The sequence below is a fragment of the Oryctolagus cuniculus genome, chromosome X, assembly GCF_051225735.1.
Source record: "Oryctolagus cuniculus isolate XC-2025 breed Fujian yellow rabbit chromosome X, ASM5122573v1, whole genome shotgun sequence".
NCBI classification, from domain to species: domain Eukaryota; kingdom Metazoa; phylum Chordata; class Mammalia; order Lagomorpha; family Leporidae; genus Oryctolagus; species Oryctolagus cuniculus.
In genome coordinates this window covers 77,343,353-77,364,245 of record NC_142888.1, presented here as the reverse complement: position 1 = coordinate 77,364,245, position 20,893 = coordinate 77,343,353, and the positions used below count along the sequence as shown (strand labels likewise).

General features: G+C 39.9%; 1 protein-coding gene across 10 annotated transcripts in view; it reads left to right on the top strand.

Annotated features, from left to right (window-relative positions):
* PLS3 (plastin 3) overlaps positions 1 to 20,609 on the top strand; it is a 92,232-nt gene extending 71,623 nt beyond the window's left edge. For 5 of the 10 annotated variants that reach the window (XM_051827279.3, XM_051827280.3, XM_089323849.1 and 2 more), the window contains 13 exons: positions 821 to 953; positions 1,742 to 1,823; positions 2,592 to 2,757; positions 7,217 to 7,359; positions 10,574 to 10,600; positions 10,870 to 10,965; positions 12,430 to 12,625; positions 13,669 to 13,747; positions 14,495 to 14,609; positions 14,806 to 14,939; positions 16,360 to 16,483; positions 16,696 to 16,820; positions 19,359 to 20,609. In XM_051827279.3, the coding sequence (XP_051683239.1) occupies positions 821 to 953; positions 1,742 to 1,823; positions 2,592 to 2,757; positions 7,217 to 7,359; positions 10,574 to 10,600; positions 10,870 to 10,965; positions 12,430 to 12,625; positions 13,669 to 13,747; positions 14,495 to 14,609; positions 14,806 to 14,939; positions 16,360 to 16,483; positions 16,696 to 16,820; positions 19,359 to 19,491 (1,553 nt within the window). In that variant the 3' untranslated portion in view covers positions 19,492 to 20,609. The remainder of the gene's footprint in view (positions 1 to 820; positions 954 to 1,741; positions 1,824 to 2,591; positions 2,758 to 7,216; positions 7,360 to 10,573; positions 10,601 to 10,869; positions 10,966 to 12,429; positions 12,626 to 13,668; positions 13,748 to 14,494; positions 14,610 to 14,805; positions 14,940 to 16,359; positions 16,484 to 16,695; positions 16,821 to 19,358) is intronic. The other 5 variants (XM_002720237.6, XM_070066620.2, XM_070066623.2 and 2 more) reach the window with 1 other exon arrangement.
* Positions 20,610 to 20,893: the final 284 nt, after the last annotated feature.

Here is a 20,893-nt window from a genome sequence, read left to right as displayed (position 1 = left end):
ACTTGATATGAGGGTACTTCAAAAAGGTCATGGAAAATGGATTTTAAAATAAGCTGCTAAAAATTTTTGAAATGCGGTGCTGTCACTGTGGTGTAGCAGGTTAAGCTGCCATCTGCAGCACCAGCATCCCGTATGGGTGCCGGTTCGAGTGCTAGCTGCTCCACTTCTGATCCAGCTCCCTGCTAATGTACTTGAGAAAGCAGTTGGGAGATGGCTCGAGTGCTTGATTCCCTGTACCCACATAGGAGACCAAGGAGAGACTCCTGGCTTTGGTCTGGCCCAGCCCTGGCCATTGTGGCCATTCGGGGTGTTGACCATCAGCTGGAAGATCTATATCCCTCTCTCTAACTTTGCCTTTCAAATAAGTAAATCTTTTTTAAAAAATTGTTTTTGGAATACAGGCATATGAGGGATTTCAAAAAGTTTATGAAATGTGCATGTTATATAAAACCTATGCATGGCATTCAAAAAAATTTTTGCACCAACCAAAATTATCTTTTAATTCCACTTTTCCATGAACTTTTTTTTTTGAAGTACCCTTATACTTATAATGCTAGGTTTTGTTATAATGAAGTTCTACCGTAAAGTCATTTTTCAAAAATTTTGAAGAGTAGCTTCTCTAAGGATCAATTAACTTGCCCTATTCCATTTGTTAATTTTGGAATTCCTGTGCTTCCTAGTATCTGGGTTTACAAAGAGGATAACCAAATGTTTGTGAAACATTAACTTTCAGCACTACCATAGGAACTACTTTAGAGTCTAAAGTCAAACATTTAGCCTAGAGTATGAACTAATATCTTGTTATTTAATATAATTTTAGAGGAAGAGAAATATGCTTTTGTTAACTGGATAAACAAAGCTTTGGAAAATGATCCTGACTGCAGACATGTTATACCAATGAACCCAAATACCGATGACCTGTTCAAAGCTGTTGGTGACGGGATCGTGCTTTGGTAAGGCGATAGCTTGATCTATATCCAGATTTCCAGAGAAATACTTCCACATAATTGGTCTGTTTGTTTCTGGATGCCTGCCAGCTTCACCTTGGGAAATAATTAAAATGGAAAATCATCCACATTCTCCTTTTTCATTTCACCCCTCGATCTATTCCTGAACCTAAAATTCAGTCATAGATTGGGGACCTCTTTAAAGGGAAGTGCTCAGCTCTCATTATCTTCTCATCACTGAGCAAGGAGGACATTATAACTTTGTTGAGCATAAGTATGTCAGTATCTATTCTGATGTATCATAGCTTCCAGTAAGAAAAAAAAGAGGCTACTACTCTTCAGTTCCTACCCTCCAGTGACCTATTTCTGTTGCTCTTGCCCCAGAGTCAACAGTGAAGTTTTTCATAGAAATAAGTATAGCTTCGCCTATGCAGAAAAAAAAATTTAGGACAGTATTATAAACATCTAAAATGTTAGAGTCTAACTTCTAATTTTACTAAATGAGAAGATTATTTTTAATAAGAAGAGACTCATTTTCGGGGTAAGATCTTATCTGTTTTAACCCTTATTCTTTAAGGGTTTTTTTTTCCAGTATCCAAGTTATTCATTCTCATAAGAGGATGTGAAAAATACAAAAAAATTAAAATGAGAAAATGTGATCCAATCTTCTTCTTGGGATACCCAACTATTATAAATATTTTGGTTTGCATTAATTTGCCTTTTTGGTATGTATAGTTTTTTGTGATCACCATGATAAAAGTCATCTATATCCTGCATTTGATTTTTTGCTTCAGTAAGATGATCAACCTTTCGGTTCCTGATACAATTGATGAAAGAGCCATCAACAAGAAGAAACTGACACCCTTCATCATTCAGGTAGGCATTGTTTTCCCCTCCCTCCCTCCCTCCCTCCCTCCAGCAAACTACTACTTGAGGACCTATTCTGTAGACTATGGAGCCTGCCCCTTCTATGTTCTCACTTACTCCTCAGTAACAGCTCTAAGGTTGGAATTATTATCCAGATCTTACAAAGAGAGCTGGGGCTGAAGTGCATGTTGGACCTGAGGCTCAAATCTCTAACTCCAATAACCTATGTTATTTTCTCTATACAATGTGTTCAAAGATTGCAGAAATAAGAAAAAATAGTTCAGATCTTAAATCACTGGCATGCTTTGGAATGGAGTACTAGACTATTAGCAAAAATTCCCTCAGGCAAAGAGCATGCCTTGGAATGTGGAAACTGATAAATTCTGGAACTCTTTCAGGTGTGTGCAATACTGTTGATCTCTCATTTAGGCTTTTTTAGAAGTATAACACTTTATTCACATAGATACATTTAATCTGGTCACTTACCCTTTTCCTATAGTGTTAGTGTACTTCAAGAGGGACCAAATAAAAATATCAAGTTAACTTCCCAGGAAATTCTGCTAAAGATAGTAAAAAGGAAAAAAAAAGACCGAGATTATTTTTAGCTTTGCTTTTTGAACACTGAAGTCTAGAATTTATTCCCTGTGGATCATATATGGCTAAAGTTAATACAGGATATTAATTTCCTCATTGAGTGTTATTTTCAGTGACGAGAGAGGTAGACTGTTAAAAAACAGAAAGATCAAAAAGCAAGTGTATAATTTGGCTGTCTCACAGGAAAACTTGAACTTGGCACTGAACTCGGCTTCTGCCATTGGATGTCATGTTGTAAACATTGGTGCGGAGGATTTGCGAGCTGGGAAACCTCATCTGGTTTTGGGACTGCTTTGGCAGATCATTAAAATCGGTTTGTTCGCTGACATTGAATTAAGCAGGAATGAAGGTAATGGAATGCAGTTGTTATTTATTACTTCATTTTCTTCTGGTTTTGCAGACTGTCATGCTTTCATTTAATTGAGGCGATCAGATGATAACTAGAATTACCATAAGATAATGTTGTGGAGTTATTCAGGACAACAGCCTAATTGCAACTCTCTCCTTCAGTAGTAATTAACGTTTAGCTGACACTTCAAAATTCACGTTACAATAAAGACACAGTGGTATAGAGAGGTTAAGGAACTTTTGTTACTGAAGTTAAAAATGCATCTGTCTGCCCAAGGGCATGAGAAGGCCAGTCACCAAAGCCAAGGTCTTTTTGTGGAGAGAAAGGTGGTTGCAAGAGTAAGGAGGAGATTCCCCCTGCATTCACCTCTGACTGTGTACTATCTCTTTAAATCCCGCTCCAGTTCTTGCAGGGTGGAGGGGTGGGAGGAGAGTAAGAAATCAGGAGTAATTCTCAAATCAAAGTCCTGAATTAGGGACCTGAGGAAAATCTTTATGGATTAGGTAGGAAGGAGCTAGAATGCAAAACCACTGTCCAGCAAGTTCCGATTGGAGGGGCTTAGAATCTATCAGGCTACCATGGTGCTGTCATGGCTTTTTGTTTTGTTTTGTTTTGTTTTTAAAGATTTATTTATTTATTTGAAAGTCAGAGTTACACACACAGAGAGAGAAAGAGAGGTCTTCCATCTGCTGGTTCACTCCCCAATTAGCCGCTACAGCCAGAGCTATGCCAATTCGAAGCCAGAAGCCAGGAGCTTCTTCTGGGTCTCCCACGTGGGTGCAGGGGCCCAGAGACTCAGGCCATTTTCTACTGCTTTCCCAGGCCATAGCAGAGAGCTGGATCAGAAGTGGAGCAGCCGAATTGGCGCCCATATGGAATACCAGCACTGCACGTGGCAGCTTTGCCCACTATACCACAGCACCTGCCCCGTCATGTTTTTAAGTATATTTCCTTAGAAAGCGGGAACTTAAATGGGTAGCCCATACCATTTTCTTAAGGTCCCAAATTTGATAGCTGTTTTTTTTTTCTGCCCTGCCCATACAATCCCTACCCTCAGCTTTACCATTGTATACCATCTCCTATTATTTTTAATATATTTTATATCCTATCATTGGTATAGACTTCTTTAAAACTCTTTTTAAGATTTATTTATTTATTTGAAAGAGTTACAGAGAGAGAGGGAGAGACATATCTTGCATCCGCTGGTTCACTCCCCAAGTGGCTGAAAGGCCAGGCTGGGCCAGGCTGAAATGAAGCCAGGAGCTTTATCCAAGTCTTCCACATGAGTGACAGGGAATCATGCACTTGGGCCGTCTTCCACTGCTTTCCTGGGTACATTAGCAGGGAACTGGGTCAGAAGTGGAGCAGGCAGGACTCGAACCAGCACCCATAAGGGATGCGGTGTCACAGGTGTCAGCTTTACCCGCTATACCACAACACTGGCCCCCTGAAAGTCTTCTAACCTACCCGTGATGGTCTCGCGTTTGCTGGGCCAGCAGAAGCATCATCTTTTTTACAGCTTAGGTTTTATATCACATCGCTGATTTATAGGATGTATATGTATATGCCATACAATTGTCGTTGGGTCCCAGCAAGTACTACATTTCCTTCTTCCTGTAAAATGTTGAGCAACAATCCAAACATTCATATTTAATCCAGAACTTCTTAGCATCACCATCTCGATCTCCAGTTAGTTTAGAGAAAAAATATGAGAGTTCGTCAAAAAGTTTGTGGAAAGCTACGCATTGGAAGTTTTGTGGCACAAAGATAAATTTATCTTCAAATTCCATTTTTTCCATAAACTTATTTATTTTTATTTTTCCCATGAACTTTTCTTTTTTTATATATATAAAATTATTTTATAATTACATATAATTATATTTTAAAATATATAATTTCATATTATATATTTTAATCATTATGTAATTAGATATTAAGATTCCTTTCTATATAAAAGTAAAGTATTTTATATATAAATATTACTATAATAGAGAAAGTGGTCCTCCATCTGCTGGTTCACTCCTCAGATGGATACAATGGCCAGAGCTGGGCCCATCTGAAGGCAGGAGCCAGGAGCTTCTTTCAGGTCTCCCTGTGGGTGCAGGGCCCTAAACACTTGGGCCATCTTCTGCTGCTTTAACACGCTACAAGGAGGGAACCAGATCAGAAGAGGAGCAGCTGGGACATGAACCAGTGCCCATATAGGATGCTGGCACCGCAGGTGGAGGCTTAGCCCACTATGCCACAGTGCTGGCCCCTTCCAAGTCCCCTTGTATAGATTTGGGATGCTCAATGTTTTCCAGATCTCATAATGTCTGTCAACAGTCTGATTTTGTATATTTGTAAGTTATAAGGCTTGTTTGCACATTCAAGCTTTGGTACACTTATATTTTCAATCCACCCAAAAGTATTTACTTTTGAATGACTAGAATTATTTAGATTGCTGGCCTTCACCATGGTGTTTGTCTGGCTTAAAGGAGTTGAAGGAAAAGGGTAACACCAAATAGAAAGGTATTGGCTCGCTGTGTAATTCTTTCCAGTATTTAGTGGAGATGGGAATGAATTATCGCATAAGGGCCACACTACTTCTTAGAACAATGTTTAAATTTTAGGCCTTGCTCTATGCAAGGACCCAAGCTTCTACCTATTACCTATGGAATTATTTACCCAAGAAAGTTTGGTTTCTTTCACACATTCATTTCAACAACAGAAAGATTATTGAGGAGCCTTTCTGTGTTAGGAGCAATGACAAATATAAGGTTGTGTTAAATGCCTTTTAAAAGAAGTTAAACCCTTCAAGGGTGGTGTAGCAAGTAAAAGCCACCACCTGCAGTGCTGGCATCCCATATTGGTACCAGTTTGAGTCCCGGCTGCTCCACTTCCAATCCAGCTCTCCGCTATGGCTTGGGAAAGCAGTAGAAGATGGCCCAAGTCCTTGGGCCACTGCACCCATGTGGGAGACTCAGAAGAAACTCCTGGCTCGTGGCTTCCGATCGGGTCATTGCAGCCAACTGGGGAATGAACCAGCAGATGGAGGATCTCTCTCTATCTCTCTCTGCCTCTCCTCTCTCTGTATAACTCCAACTTTAAAATAAATAAATAAATCTTTATAAAAAAATTTTTAAAAGAGTGAATTGATTAATTATACTTAAATAGATAGTATTTTATATACTTAAGTACCATAATGTTTCTAGACTATTTTAATCAAAAGGTTAAGTAAAAGTTCCCAAGTTTTAAGTATCCTTCCCCAAAAAAAGTATAAAATAAGAGTAATTTATGCAAATATGTGGTGGAATGTGAAAATGTCAAAATTTATAACTTTATTTGGTATTTGGAATGTGAATAACCAAAGAATTATATATTATAATTATTATATATTATAGTATGTATTACATATTTTATATAATTATAATATTATAAAACTTATATAATATTTATGGTACATTCTCATAATACAATGTCTATGTATATCACCTTGCTTAATAATTTTCTACTGGAGCAGGCACTGTGGTACAGGGGCTTAAGCCACTGACACCAGGATGTTGCAGGTGTTTGGGAGGTGGACCAGCAGGTGGAAGATCTTTCTCTATCTGTCTCTCCCAATCTGTCACTCTGCCTTCAAATGAACAATAAATGTTTTTCATGACAATAGGTCTGATCTGATTTCATCATCATTTAAAAAAAATCATCTATTATTTTTCACTTTATGTTTCTGTGTGGGAGCAAACTGTTGAAATCCTTACTTAAGGTATACTAAGCTGATCTTCTGTATATTAAGATAATCGAAAATGAATCTTGATGTGAATGGAAGGGGAGAGGGAGTGGGAAAGGGGAGGGTTGTGGGTGGGAGGGACGGTATGGGGGGGGAAGCCATTGTAACCCATGAGTCGTACTTTGGAAATTTATATTCATTAAATAAAAGATAAAAAAAAAAAATAAATGTTTTTGAAAAATCATTTAAAATAGATACATACTTTCATTTTTTAAAATATTTGTTTATTTATCTGAAAGTCAGAATTACACAGAGAGAGAATGAGAGACAGAGAGAAAGGTTTTCCATCTACTGGTTCAATCCCCAATTGGCCACAACGGCCAGAGCTGTGCCAATCCAAAGCCAGGAGCCAGGAGCTTCTTCTAGGTCTCCCATGTACGTGCAGGGGCCCAAGGACCTGGGCCATCTTTTACTGCTTTCTCAGGCCATATCAGAGAGCTGGATTGGAAGTGGAGCAGCTGGGACGCGAACTGGCACCCATATGGGATGCCGGCACTGCAGGCAGCGGCTTTACCCGCTACACTACAGCACTGGCCCCCATAGTTTCATATTTATCTTTTGATTAGTTTATCAGTACCTAGTAGTTTTTGTACCTCCGTTTCTTAACAGAGAGTCAAAAGAGTGAACGGCTTGCAGTGACCATTATCCTAGCATATATTGGTTATGGGATTGTTTTTTTTCTTCTAGCCTTGGCTGCTTTACTCCGAGATGGTGAGACTTTGGAGGAGCTCATGAAGTTGTCTCCAGAAGAGCTTCTGCTTAGATGGGCCAACTTTCACTTGGAAAACTCAGGCTGGCAAAAAATCAACAACTTCAGTGCTGACATTAAGGTAACTGTGCAGAGAACTAGAACACTTTGGGGAGGTATAACCCTCAGGGAATTGCATTCCAGCTTACCAGGGAGTACATACTAATAGGATGTCACCAGGCCTTGTTGCCTTTTGATCCTGATGGTTGATTTCAGTAGAGAGGCAGAAGCAAATAGAGAAGCATGCGCACCAAGTCTGTCTTGTGGTTCGTGGGAAAAGCCTAAGTGAATTATAGTGCTCATTTGTTTCCTATTCTGCCTCCTGCTGAACATGGAATACAAAAGGATGGGGCACGACTCTTCTAGGCCTTTCTCAGGGCCCAGTGTACCTGTTAGGAAAGACCTAGAGGAGAGGAAGAGCCTCACCATTCCCCTTCACTTCCCTTCGCTTGCCATTTCTCCTGTTGTGTTCTCCACTTTCACATGTTGAGTTTTTTGAAGGATGAAGCGCTCTTACCTATGTCTGTGTCTCCCACCCCGAAACCCTCCTGTTAACCCCAGTCTCTAACATAATCTCTACTGCATAAGAGACCCTCAACTATTTCCTGTATTGAATTGAATTTTGGCACCAACTCTTCACCATGAGCAGTAGGTGAAAAGCCAACAAGGGAGGGAGATGTTGGTTATGTTCATCTACCACATGTTGCCTTTGGCTTCTCACACAGAGAAGGCCGAAATCACTGTGGCTTTGTCCTTCCGTGTGCACAGGTTCTGCATCGGCACATTCAGCCTACTATAGATTAAAACTTTGGAAAAAATATTGCACAGCTTTTTTTTGTATTATTCCCTAAACCATACAGTAGACAATATAGCAACTATTTACATAATATTTCCATCATTTTAGGCATTATACAAGCAACCTAGAGATATTTTATGTAATCGGGAGAATGGTCATACCTTATTTGCAGTGTACTCTATTTTATAAAGGACTTGAGCATCTGCAGGCTTTGGTGTCTGGGGAGAACCAGACAGCAAGGGCTGACTGCGTTGTAGACAGCTCAGTAACCAACTCAACTTTCTCCAAAGTCCAGATGTTGGAACAAGAGAAGGGAAAAAAACTTGAGGCTCTTTATCAGATATCACTCACAGGCTATGAAAACAATATTCGGAGATCATATTATTCAGTAGTGAGAGGAAGCAAGAGGGGACTTGGAATGATTATATCAGTGAAAATTAAGGCTAGCCCCCAGATTATAACACCATCTGACCCCTTCTTTTTAACTTATATGATAGATTTGGCCAGGCATTTCTTGCTTCATGTATTAGGTATGTTACTGAAAACCACTTGTAAATGGATTTTATATACTGGGATATATTTTAAGTGAAACCTTCTTTGAATTTTTTTTAAAGAGCAAAGAATTGTTTGCTAATATAAGAACTAGCTTCCAATGTATGCATATTCACGTTTGAATTTTCACCTAGAAGGCCCCTTTCAGGACAGGAAATACAGATTCTACTGGGTCTGCTCTTTAGCTGTTCTTCTCAAGTGCATAGGATTCGACTATAACTTGTTTATGTAACATTAGCAAGTAATTAGAACTGAATGGGCTTGCACAGCTGTAACTCACCCTTCCTTAGGAGGTAAATCTTATGCCCCCTGAGGATAAGTACTGGATTGTCATTTCATGAATTGCCCTACATGGCTTTTACTCACCTGATCTCTGCCATTCCTAGACTCATTTATGGCACTGAGTTTCAAAATCTGACAGCTAGATTAAGATGTAGCTTTCTTGGAAGCTCATAGAGATCCGTTTCTAGTAGTTCTGAGACTGAATCCAGTAATTCCCATATACCAGCACTTCAGAAAGTCTGCAGGAAGATGAGATTACAAGATACGTTTATTTTAGTGCAACAGAATTTGGAAATCCATACATAGGTTTTCATATTACTAGTTTTCCACAAGCTCTTTGAAGACCCCATCATACTGAGCAACTTCCTAAGGGGATGAGGATGCATGTAGTACAGAGCTTACCATTAGAAACACTCCTTTATAGCTTGTGTATATTTTCAATGTCCAGGAATATAAAATTGTCAAGGCTGGGAAGGTGATCTTTAGATAGGGAAAGATTAATCTTTTTTTTTTTTTAAGATTTACTTATTTATTTGAAACAGTTACATAGAGGCACAGGCAGAGAGAGGGAGGGAGAAAGAGAGAGATCCTCCATCCTGTGGTTCTCTCTCCAAGTGGCTACAACGGCCAGAGCTGGACTGATCTGAAGCCAGGAGCTTTTTCTGGGTCTCCCATGCGGATTCAGGGGCCCAAACACTTGGATCATCTTCTACTGCCTCACCAGGCCATCAGCCAGGAACTGGATTAGAAGTGGAGCAGCCAAGACTCGAACCAGTGCCCAAATAGAATGTGGGCACTGCAGGCGGCAGCTTTCCCAGCTATGCCACAGCACTGGCCCCGGCCCTGAAGGGTTAATCTTTTTTTTTTTTAAAGATTTATTTTACTTATTTGAAAGAGTTACAGAGAGAGGTAGAGACAGAGAGAGGGGTCTTCCATCTGCTGATTCACTCCCCAGATGGCCACATCGGCTGGAGCTGAGTCGATCCAGAGCCAGGAGCTTCTTTTAGGTCTCCCACGTGGATGCAGAGGCCCAAGGACTTGGGCCATCTTCCACTGCCTTCTCAGGCCATAGCAGAGAGCTGAATTGGAAGAGGAGCAGCCGGGACTAGAACTGGCACCCATATGGGATGCCGGTGCTTCAGGCCAGGGCTTTAACCCACTGGGCCACAGCGCCGGCCCCCAAAGGGTTAATCTTGACTGCAGTCCTGTCCTCTAGTGTTCCAGAGAAGACTGTGTGAAGACACTTAAGCGTTTGCGCTAGGACAATGACTGCCAAGGTGTGTTCGGTGGATAGTCCACAGTCTGAATTCTCCAGTGCCAACCCCACTATGAGCAACTCCACTTTGTTTTATGTATTGTGATTCCAAGTAAACAATGTGCAAATGGTGGAGCAGCCTGAGCTCAACACAAAAAGACAAGCATGTTTTGTTATGTACATGCAGATCATAAAAGGCTGAATGCTGCTTTACCAACTACTTTTCATTTCAGACTTTTTATCATTTAAATTTACAATTAAATATGTATATTTTTACACAGGTAATCTCTTTACCATAGATTATGGTATTTATTGCACTTTCTAATGACATAACCTCTTCATTTTTTCTTTCCCTATGCTTCCTGGATTTCTGCTCTGCTGCTTCTTTTCATGCATATTTTCTCTATCAAGCTTATTGACTTCAGTAATTCCGTGAAGGTACAGAACTAGCTACGTTTGTTAGCATTATCGTGTTTATGATGCCAGTAAATTGTAAGGGCACATCAAATTCCAATTCATCCATATTCAGGAGATATAAGCCAGGTAGCTGGAATTTTCTGGGGAAAAGATCAGTTAAATAAGAAAGCAGAATTTTCTGCCATGTATTCTCACAAAATCTAATGCAAATATCCTTCTAAACAAGGGACAATGGGATGCATTCATTCCTTATGAATGTGACCTCACTGACATTTTCCATTCATTTGTAGGATTCCAAAGCGTATTTCCATCTTCTCAATCAAATTGCACCAAAAGGACAAAAGGAAGGTGAACCACGGATAGATATTAACATGTCAGGTTTCAATGTAAGTATAGGTGCTCTTTTGAATTGTTGTTGACTTCATATAATTCCAAAGATTTTTACAGTTGCATGTGGTAGTATTGACAACTTTAAGCATTACTTTTAGAAATGTATTACTGTACATGTAATTCAGAGACAAAAAAAACTAGCTCTGCTTTATTTTTATAATTTATTAGTGAGTTTCATAATTATGGTGGTATTGGTTTATACTGATGGCATAAAATAGTCAAATCAAATATAGGGAAATAAACACCAGACATCAACTTTTTCCAAGTATTCGGATTGTAACCATAGTAATTGATTATATATTCAAACTCTAGAGCCATGAAATTCAATTTGAGGAATCTCTTTCAGGGACCTTGTTCCTTTGGTTACATAAGTCACTAATTTGTTTAGTGAACTTGGACCAAGAACTTTCCCCACATTGAATTTCATCTTGCTTATGCATAAAGGGTTGCACTATTTAGTCCCAAGTTGCTGGGGTTCTATAGTTCTGTGTACCCAATAGATATGGAATACATTCCGGTAATTAACAAAATCCACATATCTAACCTATATTGCACAACAGAATTGAGTGGGTTCACAGGCTAAACCATTTTGCACTGTCCTAACCAGAACTGAACTTGTAAGCGACTTGCATGCTATCTGAGTATTTCTGTCTGTATGTTAAATGTAGAACTTTTCAGCTCAGGTCACTCTTGCTGGGGTTAGGGGCCATCCTGTGAATTAGGGAATCTGGAATGGCTAGCTAAGTGATGTCGTACCTGGGGCAACACCACTAGTATATGAACTGATTCTGGGACAACCCTTCTTGAGTCAGTCCTCTTGTCTCTTCCCAGAATTCTTCAATGATTTCTTGCCCCGCCCTATGACTCTAGAATTCAATCTAAAATTCTATGCTTAGCCCTTATGGCCCTACACAATCTTGCTCAATTTCTCCTTGTGTTATTTTCCGCAAGTCTGTGCCCCTCCCCCAAAGCCTCCCTTCCCACTAGCATCCAAGCACCTCACTCATTTTATCCCTGAGCCTTTCTTTGCTCACACTTTTCCCTTATTTTTCAGTTTCCTTCATATTTTTCCAGCTGTACACTAAAGGAGGTATAAAGGCCTAATTTTAAAATCTGAGCAATTCTAGCCTTTCTCTCCCTATTTTTTCTTTTTCTTTTATGTGTGTTTCTTTTTCTTTTATGTATGTATTTCTTTTATTTGGCTTTTTGGAATGAAGTTAAATGTACCCAGAATGTAGAGATATTATCTTCCGCCACCTAGTGTATTTTAAAGGTACTGCATATCCAGCAAAGCCAACTTTTTTTTTTTTTTTTTTTTTTTGCATTCAAAACAATTTTATAATAAGTACCATATGTTGGCTAAAAGAAAGTAGAATTGTATACCCAGACTATGATTGTAGGGAAAATTTCTATATTTTTAGTATGGGCTTTAAAAAACTGTCTTTACTTCACTTCAACAGGAAACAGATGATTTGAAGAGAGCTGAGAGTATGCTTCAACAAGCAGACAAATTAGGCTGCAGACAGTTTGTCACCCCTGCTGATGTTGTCAGTGGAAATCCCAAACTGAACTTAGCCTTTGTTGCTAACCTGTTTAATAAATACCCAGCACTAACTAAGCCAGAGAACCAGGATATTGACTGGACACTATTAGAAGGTAACTAAAAGCTTGTCGAATTCTAATGGGTAGACTACAGAGTAGAAATACAAAGGCCATGGTGATTTCATCATCTGGACCTACTAAGTGTCTTTGCTTGCTTGCCTTCAGCAGGTATCTACTATAAGCAGGTGCACGTGTTGAGTAAAAATTGGCAGCTGCTAGGAAGTGATAATACAAGTGAACTTTTGCTTTATTTTTTTTTAGGTTAATTTATTTGAGAGACAGATACAGATAGAGAGAGGGCTCCTATCTACTGGTTCACTCACCAAATGTTCTCCATGGCCCAAAATGCAATCTGGATCTTTCACATGGATGTTCAGGAACCCAACTACTTGAGCCATCACCACTGCCTCCCAGGGTCTGCATTAGTAGGAAGCTGGAGTCAGGAGCCAGAGCCAGGAAATGAACCCAGGTGCTTGGGTGTGGGACACTGGCATCCTACCTAGTATCCTAAGTGCTGGGCCAAATGCCTGCCCCACAAGTGAACTTTTTAAAAGAAGTCTAGGGGCAGTGAATGTAAGGCCACTTAGTAAACCAGTGTTTCAGGATGACAATGCTTTTTATTTTTTAAGTTTTATTTATTTCATTTGAAAAGCACAGCGACATAGAGAGAGAGAGGGAGGGAGAGAGATCTTCAGTCTTCTGGTTCACTCCCCCAGATGACTGCCAGCACTGAGCCAGGCCAAAGCCAGGGGCCTGGAACTCCATCCTGGTCTCCCATGTGGGTGGCAGGGGCCCAAGGACTTGGGCCATCATCTGCTGCCTTCCTGGGCACATTAGCAGGAAGCTCAGTGGGAGGTGGAGCAGCCAGGACTCAAACCCGTGCTCATATGAGGTGCCAGTGTCTCAAGCAGAGGTTTAATCTGCTGCGCCACAGTGCTGGCCAAAGTTTAGAGCCCTTTTCAAACATCACATTAAAAAAATGCACATACTGGAGAAACTTTTAGGTCTGAATACAGCAGATAAAATAATCCAACACATGGATATTCACATACATAGGGTGTTTAATGAAGAAATAACTTTTGAAATACTCTTAATAGGAGAAACTCGTGAAGAAAGAACCTTCCGTAACTGGATGAACTCTCTTGGCGTTAATCCCCACGTAAACCATCTCTATGCGTAAGCACTTCTATGCACTTATAAAGTTGTGAACACCATGAATGGATGCAACACAAATAATGATTTTAAGCTTGTTAGTTTGTAGTGGTTGTTTATATCAGAAAATGTTGAGTGGCACTTTCCATCATTTTCCCAATACCCAGAAATTCCAGTGATTTCTTTACATAATCATTAACTGCAAGTGTTAGAATGTATGAATGTCTGTAGGGCCCTGGGGAATGGATGCTTTATATTTTGAAAGACAGACCAGGGAACATTTCAAGCAGACCATCCACAGTGCCTCAAGGCCTTTGGCCCAGTGTTCTCTCAACTCGGAATGTTCTTTGCCCACATGTCTTGCATCCTTATCATATTCCAGCTACCAATTCAAGAGACTTTTGCTGGCTACCACCTGCCACTCTCTAACATATAACCCTAGTTCCTTGTTTTTCTTCATAACACTAACACACACCCCAAATCATATTATTTAGCTGGGTGCTAGTTTATTGTCAATCTCTCTTACTCCAGTATAGGACAGGGATTTTTATCTTGTGAGCCCAGCCTCTAGAATATTGCCTTGCTCACACAGTAAATTCCTTTAAGTGCGTTGGATGGTCTTTGCTCTGTTTTCAACACAGATTGATACAAAACAGGAATCTGGGGAGTTATCTATGATTTTATGCATTTTGTGTGACAGCGTGGTATTAACAGATTTAAGGAGAGATCCAGCTGTCTGAAACACTGATTAAGTTATTTTTAAATTGTTAGTGACCTGCAAGACGCCCTGGTCATCTTACAGTTATATGAACGAATTAAAGTTCCTGTTGACTGGAGTAAGGTTAATAAACCTCCATACCCGAAACTTGGAGCCAACATGAAAAAGGTAGATAATTAAGTTGTTCCATATCTTTGATACAGACTATTTGTATTCTTGATCTGTTTCTTTTGTTTCAAAAACTCTGAACTATGAATCACTTGAGGATAGAAATTGTGTCTTGTTTTTGTGTGCTGACACCTGTCATTACACACACACACATACACATGAAAATCTATAACCATTGACTTTTGTGTGTTTGCAGCTAGAAAACTGCAACTATGCTGTTGAATTAGGAAAGCATCCTGCTAAATTCTCCCTTGTTGGCATTGGAGGGCAAGACCTGAATGATGGGAACCAAACCCTGACTTTAGCTTTAATCTGGCAGCTGATGAGAAGGTATAGTACACAATTATAGCAGTTTAAGCTGTATTATCATACAAGTCTGTGATTTAGTCATTGTTTTTCATAAGGAAATGTACCAATGATGAAACCTTTGCTTTTAAACTCTGAACTTAGTTTATTTTTTTTAAGATTGTATTTATTTATTTAAGAGGCAGAATTACAGACAGACAGAGGGAGATACAGAAAGGTCTTCCATCTGCTGATTCACTCCTCAAATGGCTGCAACAGCTGGAACTGAGCCAGTCTGAAGCCAGGAGCCAGGAGTTTCTGGGTCTCCCACACGGGTGCAGGAACCCAAGCAGTTGGACCATCTTCTACTGCTTTCCCAGGCCATAGCAGAGAGCTGGATCAGAAGAGGAGCGGCCAGGACTCAAATCAGTGCCCATATGGGATGCAGGCACTGTAGACAGAGGCTTAGCCCACTGCGCCACAGCATCAGCCCCATGAACTTAGTTTAATTAATGAATACAGAAAATGAATTTAAAAAGCTAATGGCAAAGGGAATTAATAGATGTTTGTTTTGGTTCCAGAAATTTTGAAATCCATGCAAAGTTTTCCATAATAGGCAGTTTTTGTGAACTTTTTGAAGACCTGTTGTATATGTTGGATGTTCAATGGGAAATTCTTCCTTGTAAATTAGGCAGCAAAACTATGACTATTCCCTCCCCTGCCATTTTTTAACAATTTCTTCTTTTTAAATTAAGAATTATTTATTTTATTCATTTGAGAGGCAAGGAGACAGACAGGGAGAGAGAGTTCCCATCCACTGGTTCACTCCCCAAGGCTGAATCAGACTGAAGCCAGGAGCTATTAATCAACCCAAGTCTCCCATGAGAGTGGCAGAGACCCAGTTACTTGAGCTGCCTCCCAGGGTTTACATTAGCAGGAAGTTGGAATCGGAAGCCAAGCCAGGACAGGAACTCAAACACTACCATATGGGATGCAGATCTACCGAGCCGTGTCTTAACCACTGCACCTGATGCCCCTTCGTAAGAAGTCTGCCAAACAGATTGAAGGCACATTTAGTATCAGTGAATAAAGCAGCTATAAGAAAAAAATGAGCATCCCTATATATCCGTGTGAAAGTGAACATTTCCCAACCGTAACGCTGAAAAGCATTCATCATAACTGAGTAGCAGCCAAAGCCCAGTGAAAGTCATTCCCACCGTTGGAACAGACTGTTGGACTTGCTCACTGAAGCATGGTAGATCTTCCCCTCACCTTTGAAAGGGATGGAGCGCTGACAAGCCACTGCTACTTGAAGTAATTTTTCCATATACTGTGAATCTCTTTCCGTGAAATCTTCAGTCTTCCAAACCTAAGGAATAAAAGAAATGGAAGAGAAAGCATCTTTCTGGTGTTGCCATTTTTTTTTTCCATAAAGTAGATGGTGACCTTTTGTTCTGCTTCTTAGATATACCCTCAATGTCCTGGAAGATCTTGGAGAGGGTCAGAAAGCTAATGATGACATCATTGTGAACTGGGTGAACAGAACGTTGAGTGAAGCTGGGAAATCAACTTCCATTCAGAGCTTTAAGGTCAGAATCCCTATTAGATTCCACACTATGTTTGCCAGATCATATCTATAACTGGGAAGGACAACCTTTGGTTTCTCTGTGAATGAGAATTGCTGGGCGAATGCTGAGATCCTCTTAAATTGCTAAGCTTTGTTCTTGACATTTTATACAAGTAAGCGTATGTTGCTTTGTACATAATGGAGACTCTCTGACTGGTTCTGCCTTTTCACTAGGACAAGACGATCAGCTCCAGTTTGGCAGTGGTGGATTTAATTGATGCCATCCAGCCTGGCTGCATAAACTATGACCTTGTTAAGAGTGGCAATCTAACAGAAGATGACAAGCACAATAATGCCAAGTAAGAGAGACTGCCTAAGATTGTGGAAAGAATGTGGACTTTGTGGCTGGGCCAATCTTAATTCTTTTTTTTTTTTTTTATTTGACAGGCAGAGTTAGACAGTGAGAGAGAGAGACAGAGAGAAAGGTCTTCCTTCCGTTGGTTCACCCCCCAAATGGCCGCCATGGCTGGCGCTGCACCGATCTGAAGCCAGGAGCCAGGTGCTTCCTCCTGGTCTCCCATGCGGGTGCAGGGGCCCAAGCACTTGGGCCATCCTCCACTGCCCTCCCGGGCCACAGCAGAGAGCTGGACTGGAAGAGGAGCAGCCGGGACTATAACCCAGCGCCCATATGGGATGCCGGTGCCGCAGGTGGAGGATTAACCAAGTGAGCCATGGCGCCGGCCCCAATTCTTAGTTAGGTTCTGCCACCTTAAGTGTGGTGTCAACTGGGAGAAACCTCTGTTTCTTTTTTGAAAGCTTTTAACATTTCTTTTAAATAGCTTGATTAAGATAGATTTCACATTTAATGTCATTCATCATTTAAAGTGTACTTTAAAATCCGGTGGTTTATAGTATGTTGAAAGAGTCGTGCAGCCATCACTATAATGTATTTTAGAACATTTTCATTACATAAAAAAGAAACTCCATAACTGTTAGTAGTCACTCCCCATTTCTCTCCCCTCCCCCACGTAACCTCCCCTCACCCACCAGCCCTGGCTCCAAGAAATCACTTACTCAATTTCACACTTTTTATCTTTTTCTATCCTGGGCCTATTCCCCCTCCTATTTCTCTGGAATTATATATCCTTGGACCAACATTTCCTTACCCTTCCCTCCCCACTAACCACCATGGTACTGCTGTCTCTCTATGAGATCAGCTCTTGAATTAGATTCCACATATGAAAGTAGAATACTACACACCCAAGAAAGGGATGCAATCCTATCATTCGCAGTAACACAGATGAACTTGGAGAACATTTTGTCATGTGAAATGAGGCAGATACAGAAAGACAAATACTGTGGGGTGGGATGGAGGTATAATGGGAAGAAGCACTATATTCCTACAGTTGTACTGATGAAATTTATACTCATTAAGTAAGTGGTTTCTTTGGGGGAAAAAAGACAAATACTGTACAATCTCACTCGTATGGAAGAAACCTTTTAGCCTCAAATTCCTCATCAGTAAAATAGGGCAACAATGTTTTAGAAGTTTTATAGAGATTAAGTGAAAATATATATATATATATATATATATATATATATATATTAAGTGCTCAATCACTTACTTTGGTGGGTTATAGAAATCATGTAGTGTAACTTTTAATGCAAATCAGGTTCAAACTTAGAGCAAGGAAAAAACAAGTTAAGGATATCCATACTTTACAATGTTCATTATCTGTCTCACTGTTTTTTTAAAAAAATTTATTCTTTTTGAAAGATAGAGTGATGGATGGACGGAGAGGGAAGAGACAGAGAGATCTTCCATCTGCTCATTCACTCCCCAAATGGCTACAAAAGCCAGGACTAAGTGCCCAGGCCAAAGCCATGAGTCTGAAACTCCATCTGAGTCTTCCACATGGGTGGCAGGGGCCCAAGTACTTGGACCATCTTCTACTGCTTTTCCCAGAAGCATTAGTGGGGGCAGCAGGATTGGAAGTGGGGCATCTGGGAATCGAACCAGTGCTCACATGGGATGCCAGCGTCATAGATGGTGGCTTAATCTGCTTTACCACAATGCCAGCCCTTAAAGTTCTTAATTTTATAGACAGAATAGTTTTTATACTCATTATTTGTCTCATGTGTCTTTATTCTTGCCCTGACTCTTTTTTAAACATATTATCTGTTTATGTTTCTTTTACTGCATGTAGACCACTCTTACAAGGCTATTTAAAAAGTTTATGGAAAACAGAATTAAAAGATAGGTGTAGTGGCACAGCAGGTTAAGCCACCGCCTGTGATGCCAGAATCCCATATGAGTATTGATTTCAGTCCCAGCTGCTCCATTTCCAATCAAGCTCCCTGCTAATGCACCTGGGAAGGCAGCAGAAGATGGCCCAAGTACTTTTCTTCCTGCCACCCACATGGGAGACCTGAATGGAGTCCTGGCCCAGCCCCGGCTGTTGCAGCCATTTGGGGAGTGAACCAGCAGATGGAAGAATGATCTCTCTCTGCCTCTGAAATCCAATATGCTTGAGCTTTTGCTATATGTTAAACACGAAACTAAGGGCTTTATTTGCACTGATCTTACAGCCAACCTAAGTAATTTCATTTTCATATAAAGTCAGTTCAAGATTAATTCTCACTACACATTGGAGGAAAGGAGTGAATAAATATTATCAGTCCCAACTAATGGAGCTTACGGTTTAGGATCCTGGTGTGACTTTAAAATGAACTCAAAGCCAAAGTAAAACAGAAAATAAGAAGTGAAAGCGTTCTGATTTGAACTCTCAATGTGGAATTGTTATGCCCCAGCTAAATGCATAAGAAGAAATGAAGTCTCACATGGTGCCCTTGACTGGCAAACATTTCAGCTTGATTTTTGTTTCCTCCATAAATAGGTATGCGGTGTCCATGGCCAGAAGGATTGGAGCCAGAGTGTATGCTCTCCCCGAAGATCTTGTGGAAGTAAAGCCCAAGATGGTCATGACAGTGTTCGCGTGTTTGATGGGCAGGGGGATGAAGAGAGTGTAAAATAACCGATCTAAGTGAAAACGCCCCTGTTCCCGGGTGCGTGACTAGCAAGTCAGCTATGGCTTAAGGGACTCTTGGTCATTTAAAGGACTTTCAGTTTTGATTAACAAGACTAGCTCATCATGAAAGCCCTTGGAGGAAAAATTTTTAACAACAACAACTCCCCTTGCGCATAGTCAGAAGTTGGATGTCTCAGGCATGCCTGAATGTGCTCCTAGCCAAACCGTTCTGCTCTCTCCTAGGATGCTGCCCGTGCCATTTCCCTTTGCTATTTGTTATTTTTCTCTGTTTTTTGTTTGGTTTTTTTTTTTTTTTTTTTTTTTTTTGCGTCTTAGAATGTCCTTCTCTTGGGATTGGCTTAGATGTTTGAATACGAATTATTATTAGACAGTAACTTTACTTTCCATCCAGTATGTTAGTTCTTATTCGAGGACTATGATCAGAAGGTGTTTGGATATGAGTATCCTTTGCTTATCTTTGTAGTACTGAGAATTTGCCAAAGTAACTGGCTGTGCAGAATGTAATAGAAGCTTTTCTTATTCTTTTATTTTTGAAATCAGTATCTTTTTACAGTATTCTTTCTACATGATCCTTTTTTGTACATTTAAGAATATTTTGATTACATTAAGCAAGACTGCTGATTTTGCTACTTTTTTTAAGGGGTCTTCAAGTAAGTAAAACACATACATTATAGAGGAAAAAAAAATGTACCTTAAATTTGCATCTTCCCTCTCACCCAAGCTGTAAACAATTGAAATATTTTGTCTTAAATTGCTTGGTTCAATCCATCCTTATTTGTTTTAAAACCGGTACCATCAAACTCTCTCTTTACATTTAAAATGCTGTTGAATGTGACACTTTTGAGGAGAGAGTATGCTCAGAACTTAGACAGGATTCGGTAGGCCAAGTGTGCTAAGTGTACAATATATTTTTAAATTTTACATCTAAAACAAGGAGATGTGGTCACTAAAATTGAAAATATATATGTAGGACTTAATGTACTCCTGCTTTGTCAAGCTGTTACTATAGTTTTTGAGATCATTATGTTACTCTAACTCTGAAAAGTGATGTAATCTGGTAGCAATGTAGTAGTTCAAATAAAGGCATTTACATAATAATCTCTTCTTGCTTCCTGGTATGTCAATGTTTGTTCCATTTTTTCTTTATAATTGATGACATAGTCCATAAAATGGTATTTAGATTGGAGGTACTGAATTAAAGACAGTACAACTGAGCTAAAATGGTTTTCTCTAACTTAACAAAATGTCCTTATCCAGTTTCTGTCTTTTCTCTTTCTTCTTTAATCTTTTCAATGTTCTGTGATACACGGATCCTGAAGCACAGGGAATCTGAGTAGCCAGATTGGCCGATTTTCTCAACCTCACTGTTACTGACATTTTGG